Source organism: Oncorhynchus nerka, linkage group LG3 (genome assembly GCF_034236695.1).
Source record: "Oncorhynchus nerka isolate Pitt River linkage group LG3, Oner_Uvic_2.0, whole genome shotgun sequence".
Classification (NCBI taxonomy): domain Eukaryota; kingdom Metazoa; phylum Chordata; class Actinopteri; order Salmoniformes; family Salmonidae; genus Oncorhynchus; species Oncorhynchus nerka.
In genome coordinates, this window is record NC_088398.1 from 48232985 (window position 1) to 48247005 (window position 14021).

The following is a 14021-nucleotide window of genomic DNA, read 5'->3' on the forward strand; positions in this document are numbered from 1 at the left end:
AAATAGCAGGAATTCATTTTTTAATTGGACACTTAATTGGATGAATAAGAATATATCCCGGTGTTGTAATATTTGACTAGACTCGTCAGGATAAAATACTGCAGAAAGCACAATTAATTTAGAGACAACACAATTTCCCACCCATTAAAGTAATTAAATACTGTGGCTTTGTGATTGAATTAGGTCAGATTCCATTTGGCACATTTACCATAACAACATTTGTAGGAAGGAGGATGTAGTTTCACAGCACATAATGAATGTTTCTACTATATCAGAATACAAAGGACCACCTCTTGGCATTTACCATCCTTGGTCTATGTATGCTTCTACACGCATGTAAAAAACAACTCAATCACTCATATAAAGACAATAAGAAAGTTAAAGATTGATATACAGGTTATGTAGCATAAAACTTCTCTGAAAGAGATCATTATTTTTCAAAAAGAATGTTTGGTTTTATTAAACATATATTCATAATATACCTGTACAATTATAGCCATACAAAATGGGCCCTCAAAATAACCACAATATCAACATGAGTACAAAAAGGATTTCAGAGTCTCAGAGGTTAACCATAACTTGCTGTCAAGGACACTTTAATATGAAAGGAAAAAATGTTTTCAGGCAATACTTCCGCCAATTTCATTATTTTGGTGATGGTGTGTTTATGAACTGTTGCTCATCAAAGATGTTTGCGTATACGATTTTCATTCTCATTCTCTGTTTTATTATTGATAAACTGTCAAACTGTGTTATTTTGCACTTAGTGCCGATTATCCTTTCCCACTTCATTTTCAGAGAAAAATTACACTAAACTAAGCATCAATATCCAGCATTAAATACCAGTATATACTAATCACTTTATACTGTAGATCTAACACAGGGATACTGTTGACGTCAAGCAGTAGCAATGAATTAAAAACTTTTAATAAAAAATACAATATAAAATGGTAGCAAATGCGTGAACAGATCAAACGTGTGACAGAACAAAATGTTTACTGAAGGAAACAAACAAAACAAAAAAAAAATACCCCAAAATAAATCTAAAAAGCTTGGGTGAACAACTTAAGCTTTGTATATGGCAGCTCTTTGAAGACTCCTCTAACCCTTGGCCGGCAGCCACTTCTGTGGTATATGATGGTTAGGTTTTCTTGCTAGGGGACCGCTAGCAGATGTTCCAGTTAGCTGGGTTATTTTTACATTCCCTTTCTTGCAGCAATTACAATCCAGCCCAGCATGTGTCTTAGAAACCTCAAGAACATTGTGGAGAAAGAAGAATTTTAAATCAAACTTTCAAATAATTATAATGTAGGAAACCGGTCCGGGGCACCTCATTTTTAATGGCTTTATTTAAGGATATATTGAGATGGAGATTTAATTTTAATATCAGTTCTTTGTGGAATTCCTTTAATCTTAATTAATCACTGCATTATCAAGATCAGTAAAACAATACTTATCTTACTCTGTGTTTTTCAATAGTATATTATCTAAGATGGCCTTTGTGTTTAGTCTTTTCAACCATTCCATTCTGTTAAACTTCTAAACATTTTCTTAGGAATTTGAAATAGATTCCTTGCATGTGTGCGTAGATTCTCTGAGTCAGAACATGAGATTTCTTCCCCACATGACAGTGGGAGAGTTTAATCTTCGCAATCTACATACATTGAGCCACCAAAACAGTGCCCCTGTCCATGTTTTCCTCTATGTGGCTTTATACCATAACATTGCCTACACTTCCTATAACATTGCCTGTCTATTCTAACCCTTCCAGGCTCTTTGTATTCCTATCATTGGATAAATCCGTTGCACCATACCCAAATGCTTCAATCTCTTATGGCACCATTTTCCTGTCCCATCACCAGCATTCGTAAGCCGACCGGTCAACATCTTTGCAGCTACAAGTCCTGTCCTACGAAATATCTAGACAGAAATGGGAAGACGTTCCCCACCAGGATATTCCCACAGTTCCCTAAAGGAGAATGAATTCTTCATTTCTACCGCAGAGGAGCGAGGAAAAAGTCTGGATGTCTCCTCCCGTGCAGACAGCTGGACAAAACAGAATAAAGGTAAGCAGCGATGGCTAAAAGGCTTGGCTGGATGCTGTGGTCAGATGTAGTACTCCCTGTTGTCCCTGAGGGTGGCGCTGTCGTGGAGGTGGAGCTCTGTCCGGTAGGCTGATTCGGCCCGGTAGACCGGTTCGGCCTGGTAGGCTGCTTCTCTCCGGTAGGCTGTTTCCAGGTTGTGTCGGTGCTCCTTCTCCTTGATGCTGGCATCTCTCTGGGCTTGCCGGTGTTGGTAAAGGAAACGGGTCATCACCACCACCACACACAGAGTGATGAAGACCACTGCTGTCACCACTCCTGTAGACGAGCAAGGGTTAGTTATGACATCACAGGTTAGGTTATCAAGGAGACAACCACAAAAATTTGTGTAAGGTAAGAGAGCGAGAGAAAGGAAGAAAGAAAAATAGGCTAATTTCATATTAAGACAGGACCAATAAATTAAGACAAAATAGAGAAACAAACCTCCAATTACTGCTGAATCATGCCGGGTGTCATTGCCTTGCTGCTCCTTATCTTTGTTTGCTTTTGCAGCTTGATCTGGCAGAGAAGAAAAGAGAAGCCGGCTAATTAATTAACTTTCAGTAATGAGTGAATGAGCTGTGCAGCCAACGGATGTTCCTCAACCGGGTGTATGTGGCAGAAGATAACGTATTTTTGTAACTGTGTAAACAATGATAACAAAACTTCCATTAGGCTGTCAGGCATCCACTCATTGTGGTGTCGATTCGTTCCTGATTTATCCCTAAAATGTAATAATGATGCTTTAAGCCAGAGACAAAACTGGACATCCACAGTTGATTCCACACACCTTCAAATGGTTTCCAGAATGAAAGCTGAACAGCTGTGGCATAGTAAACAAACAAATATATTTGTTCGACCTGAGTTTTATCCAGTCAGCCAAGTGGAGACTGTGTTTTACAATAGCTTACCTGAGAGTGGGTGTGAGGTTGTTGAGTCAGCCAGCACCCCACAGTTAGACTCCACCAGGTGACCCCGTACGCTGACCAATGAGCTGCCACGGTTTAGTAGAGCTGCCTTCAGTGGAGCCACGTGATTGAACTGGACTGATGAGAGGCAGCCAATGAAGCCCTTAGATCCTGCCTGCATCACCTCCTCATCGAAATTTTCTCCTCCTGTAATTTAGTATTAACATTGAGCTGTTAAAGCGGTATAGTCTCTCACGGGAAATAAAGTTATCCCACAAGAGAACAAGTTTCTTGTGAGCTAAAACAAACAAAACATATATCAAATCAAATCCAATTTTTATTTGTCACATGCGCTGAAAACAACAGGTGTTGCTTACTTACAAGCCCTTAACCAACAATGCTTTAAGAAGTTTAAAAAAGTGTTAAGTAAAAAATAGATAATAAAAAAATAACAAATAATAACATATAATTAAACAGCAGCAGTACAATAACAAGCGAGGCTATGTACAGGGGGTACCGGTACAGAGTCAATGTGCGGGGGCACCGGTTAGTTGAGGTAATTGAGGTAATATGTAGGTAGAGTTAAAGTGATTGCATAGATTATAAACAGAGAGTAGCAGCAGAGTAAAAGAGGGGTCTCGGTAGCCCTTTGATTAGCTGTTCAGGAGACTTATGGCTTGGGCGTAGAAGCTGTTAAGAAGCCTTTTGGAACTAGACTTGGCGCTCTGGTACCACTTGCCGTGCGGTAGCATAGAGAACAGTCTATGACTAGGGTGACTGGAGTCTTTGACAATTTTTAGGGACTTCCTCTGACACCGCCTGATATAGATGTCCTGGATGGCAGTAAGCTTATCCCCAGTGATGTACTGGGCCGGACGCACTACCCCCATAGTTCTTGCCGAGCAGTTGCCATACCAGGCAGTGATGCAACCAGGTCTCTGACCTCCTCCCTATAGGCTGTCTCATCGTTGTTGGTGATCATGCCTACCACTGTTGTGTCGTCGGCAAAACTTGATGATGGTGTTGGAGTCGTGCTATGTTATGCAGTCATGAGTAAACAGGGAGTACAGAAGGGGACTGAGCACGCACCCCTGAGGGGCCCCCGTGTTGAGGATCAGCGTGGGGGATGTGTTGCTCCCTACCCTTACCACCTGGGGACGGCCCGTCAGGAAGTCCAGGATTCAGTTGCAGAGGGAGATGTTTAGTCCAAGGGTCCTTAGCTTAGTGATGAGCTTTGTGGGCACTATGGTGTTGAACGCTGAGCTGTAGTCAATGGATAGCATTCTCACATAGTTGTTCCTTTTGTCCAGGTGGGAAAGGGCAGTGTTGAGTGCAATAGAGATTGCATCATCTGTGGATCTGTTGGGGTGGTATGCAAATTGGAGTGGGTCTAGGGTTTCTGGGATAATGGTGTTGATGTGAGCCATGACCAGCCTTTCAATGCTCTTCATGGCTACAGACGTGAGTGCTATGGGTCGGTAGTCATTTAGAAAGGTTACCTTAGTGTTGTTGGGCACAGGGACTATGGTGGTCTGCTTGAAACATGTTGGTATTACAGACTCAGTCAAGGACCGGTTGAAAATGTCAGTGAAGACACTTGCCAGTTGGTCAGCGCATGCTCGCAGTACACGTCCTGGAAATCCATCTGACCCTGCGGCCATGTGAATGTTGACCTGTTTAAAGGTCTTACTCACATCGGCTACGGAGATCGTGATCACACAGTCATCCGGAACAGCTGGTGCTCTCATGCATGTTTCAGAGTTACTTGCCTCGAAACGAGCAAAGAAGTAATTTAGCTTGTCTGGTAGGTTCTTGTCACTGGGCAGCTCGTGGCTGTGCTTCCCTTTGTAGTCTGTAATAGTTTGCAAGCCCTGGCACATCCGACGAGCGTTGGTGCCAGTGTAGTACGATTCAATCTTAGTCCTCTATTGACGCGTTGCCTGTTTGATGGTTCGTCGGAGGGCATAGCGAGATTTCTTATAGGCTTCTGGGTTAGAGTCCCACTCCTTGAAAGCGGCAGCTCAACCCTTTAGCTCAGTACAGATGTTGCCTGTAATCCATGGCTTCTAGTTGGGATATGTACGTACGGTCACTGCTACTATGGCTTATTAATTGCCTTACCTCCTCACGCCATTTGCACACTTTCTTTTTTTTGTTTTTCTATTGTGTTATTGACTGTACGCTTGTTTATTCCATATGTAACTGTGCTGTTGTTTGTGTCGCACTGCTTTGCTTTATCTTGGCCAGGTCGAGGTTGTAAATGAGAACTTGTTCTCAACTAGCTTACCTGATTAAATAAAGGTTAATTTTTTTGTTTGTTGATGAAGCCAGTGACTGATGTGGTGTACTCCTCAATGCCATCAGAATAATCCCAGAACATATTCCAGTCTGTGCTAGCAATTTGTGCTTTTATGATGTACAAATTAGTCATCGTGGAAGATATGTATGTAGAGCATATTTAGTAGATCTTCATTTGTATGCTTTTAATTAGAGTGAGTGAGTAGGATACACAGAGAGAGAGAGAGAGAGAGAGAGAGAGAGAGAGAGAGAGAGAGAGAGAGAGAGAGAGTTGGCTTTCTGCTTAGGTTATTGTATTCAACTTTTATTTGCTCTCTGTCAGAACCCTTTTAGTCCCCATCAATGAATCTTTATTCAGCCTATATTAGATTCAGCCTCCCCATCAATTAATCTTTATACAGCCTTTATTAGATTCAGCCTCCTTTGCCTCCTGAATTGAAGATAAGGTTTCTATGGCAACAGCAGTGAGGGATAAACAAATAATTATGCTACAGCATTGATGGTAAAATCTTTAAATCTGCATGTCCGGTTTTACAAAAGCTATTCTGAGAACGGGATTGAAAATGTGGAGAAATAGGTGTGAACAGCATCACATAAAGTCATGAAACAACACACGTGTGCGCGTGGTCCTCATTTCATTATTCAAAATAGCTCCATGCAATGGCAGTATCATTTCATAGGCGGGCTTACCGATGACTTTGCCCAAAGTCAATGATCTGATTAAGATCAACTCCGCATCAGATGACAGGGTGTACTTTCTGTGGATGTCCTGATCGATCTGGGGGAATGTGGAAAGCAATCAAGTAATAAAAACGAGGATTACAGGAAATACTGATTCATCTAAATGGCTGCAAATTGCTGTAGTCCAGCTAAATTGATTGGGAACTAAAGCACTTTCTTAACAGTATACAATATTGCCCAGATGCTGCGAAGGAATTACACTGCACAGTATCTACACCTCTTGTACATGTATCCATTGCTCACCTGTAGGTAGACATCTTTCCCCTGACGGTGGATTCTGATACGGTGGAGGCGTCCGTCTGCCAGGCTGCTGGGGCTGGGGCTGAACACATCTGGCTTCCTGTACACATGGAGACGATACCAGATCTGGAGACTCCCTGCAGAACACAGCACAAACTGGGTGAAAACCATGCATTGAAAGATCTAAAACTCACAGTGCCTTCGGAAAGTATTCAGACTACTTGACTTTTTACACATTTTGTTCCGTTGCAGCCTTATTCTAAAATCGATTAAATTACATTAAAAAAATCAGCAATCTACGCACAATATGCCCATAATGAGAAAGCGAAAACAGTTTTTAATTTTTTATTTGAAAATGTATTATTTAGACCCTTTGCTATGAGACTCAAATTTAAACTCAGGTGCATCCTGTTTCCGTTGATCATCCATGAGGTGTTTGTACAACTTGATTGGAGTCCACCTGTGGTAAATTCAGATGATTGGACATGATTTGGAAAGGCACACTGTCTATATAAGGTCCCACAGTTGACAGTCCATGTCAGAGCAAAAACCAAGCCATGAGGTCGAAGGAATTCTCCCTTTGAGCTCCGAGACAGGATTGTGTTGAGGCACAGATCTGGGGAAGGGTGGCCTCCATCATTCTTTAATGGAAGAAGTTTGGAACCACCAAGGCTCTTCCTAGACCTGGCCGCCCGGCCAAACTGAGCAATCGGGGGAGAAGGGCCTTGGTCAGGGACCAAGAACTCGATGGGAGAAACTTCCAGAAGGTCAACAATCTATGCAGCACTCCACCAATCAGGCCTTTATGGTAGAGTGGCCAGATGGAAGTCACTCCTCAGTAAAAGGCACATGACAGCCTGCTTGGAGTTTTCCAAACGGCATCTAAAGACTCTCAGACCACAAGAAACAAGATTCTCTGGTCTGACGAAAACGAGATTGAACTCTTTGGGCTGAATGCCAAGCGTCACGTCTGGAGGAAACTTGGTACCATCCCTACGGTGAAGCATTGTGCTGTGTGGATGTTTTACAGCGGCAGGGACTGGGAAACTAGTCAGGATTGAGGCAAAGCTGAACGGAGCAATGTACAGAGAGATCCTTGATGAAAACCTGCTCTAGAGCACTCAGGACCTCAGACTGGGGCAAGGTGCACCTTCCTACAGGACAACAACCCTAAGCACACAGCCAAGACAACACATGAGTGGCTTTGGGCCAAGCCTCTGAATAGTGGCCCGGACAAGAACCCGATCGAACATATCTGGAGAGACCTGAAAATAGCTGTGCAGCAAAGCTCCCCATCCAACCTGACAGAGCTTGAGAGGATCTGCAGAGAAGTATGGGAGAAACTCCTCAAATACAGGTGTGTTAAGCTTGTAGCATCATACCCAAGAAGACTCAATGCTGTAATCACCGCCAAAGGGTCTGAATACTTATGCAAATGTGATATTTCATCTTTTATATGTAATACATTCACAAACATTCATATAAACCTATTTTTGCTCTGTCATGGGGTAATGTGTGTAGAATGATGATAATTATTATTTTAGTTTTAATACATTTTAGAATTAGGCTGTGATGTAACAAAATGTGGAAATTCAAGGGGTCTGAATACTTTCTGAAGGCACTGTACCTTGATGCGTGGGACTATTGGACTTGTTTAAATCATGCATCGAAGTCAATGTGGGGACTATGCAAATATCTCTAATTTTCATTCGGGCTAAAGTATGCACGAAAATGAAAACGTATTTTGAAATATCCATTAAATGCCCTTTTGGTGCTTTGGTAATGTTATTGCCTTTGTTTCTTTGAATTTGGCAATTTTCCATGAGCTGTGCCGATGAGATTGTCCCGAGAGTTGTTTATTCATTAAAACGCCAGAGGCTTGACAATAACCTTTAATTTAAATAGATAAACTTATCTCATGAGGATCACCTCATCTTAACCTATTCAATGCCCCACGCACATCTATCAATCTAAATTAGTTTGGAATGCCACGAACCATATAAATGAAAATAGCATTCTGACTGAATGAAAGAGAGGAGACCGGTTAAAGAAGGATTTTAAGCCTTGAGACAATTGAGACATGGATTGTGTATGTGTGCCATTCAGAGGGTGAATGGGTAAGACAAACTATTTAAGTGCCTTTGAACGGGGTATGGTAGTAGATGCCAGTCGCACCGCTTTGAGTGTGTCAATAACTGCAACGCTGCTGGGATTTTCACGCTCAACAGTTTCCCGTGTGTATCTAGAATGGTCCACCACCCAAGGGACATCCAACCAACTTGACACAACTGTGGGAAGCATTGGAGTCAACTTGGGCCAGCATCCCTATGGAATACTTTCAAAACCTTATAGAGTCCATGCACTGACAAATTGAGGCTGTTCTGAGGGCAAAAGGGGATGACCTCAATATTAGGAAGGTGTTCCTAATGTTTTATAGACTCCAGTCTGCTTCTCTATTGATGCCCCTCAACAAAAGAGTGATGAAATTAAGATCCTACATCTGTAGATGTATAAATAGTTATCCTCGAACAGCCTCAATGTTCCTCCCACACACACGACACTAGATCTGAGAGGCAGAGAGCTTTGCATTATCAAGTGAAGATGGGTCAATACTACAATTCCAGCTCAGTTCGGCGAATGGTTTTATGATATGTTTGACAAACCCCTGACAGTGCCCGGGTGCCGGAGATTACCGTGGATGAAATGTCCTCCTGATCCTCCAATATTTACAAAGGCGTGACTCTTCCACATGCACCGATGAACACAAACGAGCATAAAGGAGCGACGACTTAAAGATAAATGGTGTAACTCAACACGATGCTGGTGGGCTTTCTGTTCTACTTGGAAGGATGTCAGATTAGAGGTCTAAAGTGCGTGATCTGGAGTGTTCCTGGCGTCGTTATGGATGAGGCTGAATAGGCTGAGACGCATTGCTAAACCTGGATCTGTCAAAGTTCCATTTTTTAAAAATTTTATTCCTGTCCGTTATGTAATGGATGGAAATATTCTCAACATGACATATTACTTCTTCCATATTTGTGAAGGGACTATAATTCCATCATTCTATAAAAAAAAACATATAGCATTTTTTGTGTTGAAAGTTGTGCAAGGCAACTTGGTTCTTTCAGCCTTTTGCTGTGAGGTACAATGGGAGAAAACACTCCATATAATGAGATTAAATTCAGAATTTAGAGTTGCACTCTGCTAGCTAATTGAGCCATTACAACCCCCTTTGCTAAAGCCTTGGTGGAGCGCCAACTTTTTCCAGAAACATGGAAATATGTTCAAAGCATAGACAGGACACATTAGAAATGATTCAATTATTGTACGTACTACAGACCAGTGGAGGCTCCTGAGGGAAGGACGGCTTATAATAATGGCTGGACTGGAGTAAATGGAATGGTATCAAACACGTGTTTCATACCATTCCCTTCACTCCATTCCAGCCATTATTATAAGCCATCATCCCCTCAGCAGCCTCCACTGTTACAAACAAATGAATGGTAGAGGTGTCCCTACCATTGAGTGCCAGGATGACTGCTACGTACTGCTGGCTGAAGGTGCTGACAGTGAGCAGCATGGCAGGGCTTTGTGTGGTCATGAAGCTGAAAGCCATGTTCTCTCTGGCCCTAGTGCTCTCTCTGTAGACTCTGGACGCCTGGGAGCTCTTGTTCTGCATCACAGAGAAAGGCTCCTGGAAGGTGTAGGTCACCGACGACTCTCTGTCAAATGACACAGACACCTCTGCATGGACACAGAGAGAGAGGATGGATCATTAGGGGAGTCATGCTATTATACACTGAATTCATTATATCAATTGTTGATTACATTTTATAAGTTGTAGCTGCACTTAGCTGAACCTAATCACCAGTCAGAATTTTAAAAATCACCAACACTCCTGACAAATACACGTTCTGTCAATGTCATCGGACGAAATAGAACGACATGTACCTCCTATAAGAAACAGAACACCCTTTGTTAAAGAAGTGTCTGCTCCATGATAATGGAGGCCTAGATTAGTGTGAATGTGAGAGCCAGATCCTCTCAGACAGACCAGAGAACGCAGAGCAGCAAGGATCTGTCATCTCATCTTCTCCCTCTTTGATGTCTTTTTCAGATGGACTCCAATCTGCACTCTGAATGCCACTGATCTCAACACCTCCACTTTAAGAGCAAAGTGAACACCTCTCAAAACATTCCGTTCTTTTCTCTTCCCCCGTTCTCTTCAAAATTATTCATGGACAAAGGAAGATATTGCATAATTATAGCTTTGTCTAAGCACATTCTCAGCGAGTTTTATGTTTTCATAACTAAGTTTCATAACAAGTCATGACTTTGTGGAAAGAGAATGAAAAGCGCTCCACCCACACAAGAGCAGACAGTGGAAATAAAGAAGAATCTACAAAGACAGAACAGGGTTATGATAAGTCAATATTGCTTTCTTTCTTAAACATGATTGAAGGCAAGGATTGCTTAACTGGAAAGAGGCTCAGGAACAAGTATATCCAGTGCTTCAGAGAAAAACAAGCTATCTCAAAATATGCAAGAATCCCGGCGGTCGCTACATCCTGCTTTTTGCTTAAAACTGCTCTTTCTAGCCTCGTTTATACCTGTGGCTACCATGTCTGTGTTTATACAGGCAGCCGGATTCAGGTCTTTTTTTCACTAATTAGTATTTTGACCAATCACATCAGATGTTTTCTCATAATTTTTCAGAGATGATCTGATTGCCAAAATGAGTGAAAAATAATTCAGAATTGGGCTGCCTGTGTAAACGCATCCAATGTGTCCTTTGTCCTGATCTTATTTACTTTCTGATTGTGCCCACATTGTAACTGTTGCATCAACACATGGTAGCAAAATGTGTCTCTTATCCATCCACTGTCTCTGCATTGTGATCAGATATCCTGGTCCCTGCCTCTATGCTAATTACTTGACAGATATTCTTTCAAAATAATATTTATTTATTTTAAGACACACATTGATGCCATAAGTCAATGGCATCAATATGTGTCAATGATTTTATAGGGCGGGATGATGATTTAAATGGTTTCACTGTGGAGATCCGTCTACAATTGTAAGACAGACACAATGCATCTGACTACCTCGGTAGGTGTTGAGGAAGATCAGATCACAGTCAGATCTTTAATCATTTACACTTATCAAAAAAATGTGGGCATAATGAGAATGTGGAAAAGATCAGGACAAAGGACGCATGTTAGAACCAAGTATTAACAGGGCTTCTGTTGTAAGGTATGACTGTTCAAAACCTGGCAAGGTAAAAAAGAGTTTCCACCGGGGGGTGGAGAAGTGTACATATGAGTGTAATGGTTCACCAAACCCATGGTTCGGTACCTGTTGTGGTTTTGGGGTTCGGTTTGGTACATCGGGAAAATGAAATGCCATTCACAATGTTCCTGTCTGTTGTGACAGGGTTGTTATGTTGGGCATCTCAAGTTTCCACTCTGATTCTACGTATGTAACCATGTGGCAGGTGGAGTGCCAAGTAGCCTAGTGGTTAGAGTGTTGGGCCAGTAACTGATAGATTGCTGGATCAATTCCCTGAGCTGACAAGGTAAAAAAATTATATATATATATATAATAATTATGCTGTTCTACCCCTGAACAAGGCTGGTAACACACTGTTCCTAGGCAGTCATTGTAAATAAGAATTTCTTCATGACTAACTTGCCTAGTTAAGTAAATTTAAAAAAGGTGGACGTGTATCAGTTGTGATGTTGTAAATATCAGTTAGATGCGTTAATGTGATTTGTACTTTGAACTGCATAGAGTACAGCTATCATGCTTACAAGTAAATAATAATAGATTGCTTTTTATAAATAATGTTTTGATGTTGCATTTAACTGCCGGAAATGCTGTTCTATAGTCTGTTTCCTTAGTAGGTGACGTCAGAGGTCACCATGTGGGAGAAGTGGGTGCTCAGGATGATAGATGAGTTTCCCACTAGTAATTACCATTTGGAGAGCCGTTCAAGTGGATTTTTCCCAGTCGTATGTGGTAAATTCCCACTTAGTTAGGAACGCACCATCATACTGACTCCTTGAGTGCCAGATGCGCAGTTGTGACTCTCATAAAGGGGGCATGTCTGTAGCACCGTACCTTTCCCACGCTGGGGTAATGTGATGGGCTGTCACTGTTAAGTAAGCGCAACACAGGGTGAATTGGCCAATTCATTGAAAACTTTGGCTTTGGCTTGTTTATATAGCTGGGTTAGCTGACAACGTCACTAACACAATGGGGCAGAAGTCCGTGAGTTGTTGTGACTCTGGGTGGCCGGATGGCGAGCAACAATGCCAAGACTGCCATGTGGGGAATCGTGAGTGTCTAGTTTCAGCTAATTTAATTTGGTTCTTGATACCATGTCTTGTTTGAGGTGTTTTGACTGATTTCATGTCAATGCTAATATGGTTAGATGGCGAACCAACAAATGTAACAATGTATTTAACAGACAACAAGTGCTCATTGTGCACATTTATTTATGTTTTCAATAAACACTGAAGACTAAATATTGTTTACATGTTGTCGAGAATCTAAGCCAACCCCGTATGTTTTGCCCCATATTTGTGCATGTCTTGATATTTGTTGCAAAACAACAAACTCGTCTATAGAGCGGGTATTAACTGTTTGCTGAACTGGGTGCTAGTGGGAAGGTCATAACGTGGCTCGAGCACTTTCACGAGGTGCTGAAACCCCCCATTCTCAACCACAACGAATGTCGCATATCCGTGTCTATAAACCAAAGACTACAAAATATAAACACAGCCTACCAATCGCTCTCTTTTTTTTGGCCCGGTCAGAATCAGCTGGCAAGGAATGCAGAGGGGAGAAGATGTTGTGTTGTTTTTTCTTTGCGTTTCCGTCTTGCTCAGGCTGCATAGGCTATTCTCATTGAGTGTGGCGACATACTGTTAACGTTTAATCCACAACTCTCTGTCCATCATCGTTGTAATCTACTGACTGGGAAGCTAAAATGTTCCCAAATTGTAGATTTAAACGATTACGCATGATCGGCCATCGAACCGTTCGGCATGAATATGTGTACTGTTACACCCCTAGCTGTACAGTACCAGTTGCATATGGATGTCATCACTCTATTGTATAATACATGCAGTGTGATGAGGACCTGGAGAATGTTCCAAGTACCAACTGTATTAGATAAATTATAAATAATTTCAAAGTGTAAGCCTACTCTTATGTCTTAATCATTGTGTTTTAAGTGTTTTTCCATTTAATAATTCATCATAGACAATCTCATGAGTGATCCCATTTACATCTAGTTTTTTGGGGGCATATCCTCACAGACCTTCCTTGCAGGAGGGTCCCCCGTAAGCAGACTGGGAGCAGTCACAGACATAGCCGCTGTTCTTCTCGATGCACCTCCCTCTGTTGTGGCAGAGACTGCTGGAGCCGCTGCAGTGGCCGGGGCAGCCTGCACTTACGCCCGGCGTCATCTTAGCCCGCTCCTCCAGGTTAAAGGTCATGCCGTTTATATTCAGAGTTCTGATGCAGCCCATGAAGCCCCTCTGCCTGGCCGCTGTTCCCCCTGGAGGAGGGACCACAGGTTATAATGACTTCATATGGCTTTTACAGTGTTATAACACATTTATAATTAGTATATCATGCATAATATTCCACAGAGTACTATCTGCAGTTCCTCCTAGAGGTGAGACTGCAGGTTATAACTAGTTAATAATGCCTAATAGAATGCTATAACAGATGTATAACTACTCTA

General features: G+C 41.9%; 1 protein-coding gene across 1 annotated transcript in view; it reads right to left on the minus strand.

The window, feature by feature from the left end:
* Nucleotides 1–430: 430 nt before the first annotated feature.
* LOC115109819 (contactin-associated protein-like 5) overlaps nt 431–14021 on the minus strand; it is a 110710-nt gene continuing 97119 nt past the window's right edge. Inside the window, exons 18-24 of the mRNA XM_029635082.2 lie at nt 13593–13832; nt 9788–10012; nt 6272–6405; nt 5978–6065; nt 2993–3196; nt 2526–2600; nt 431–2360 (exon numbers count right to left, since the gene is read on the minus strand). Of these exons, the coding sequence (XP_029490942.1) occupies nt 2107–2360; nt 2526–2600; nt 2993–3196; nt 5978–6065; nt 6272–6405; nt 9788–10012; nt 13593–13832 (1220 nt within the window). The 3' untranslated portion in view covers nt 431–2106. The remainder of the gene's footprint in view (nt 2361–2525; nt 2601–2992; nt 3197–5977; nt 6066–6271; nt 6406–9787; nt 10013–13592; nt 13833–14021) is intronic.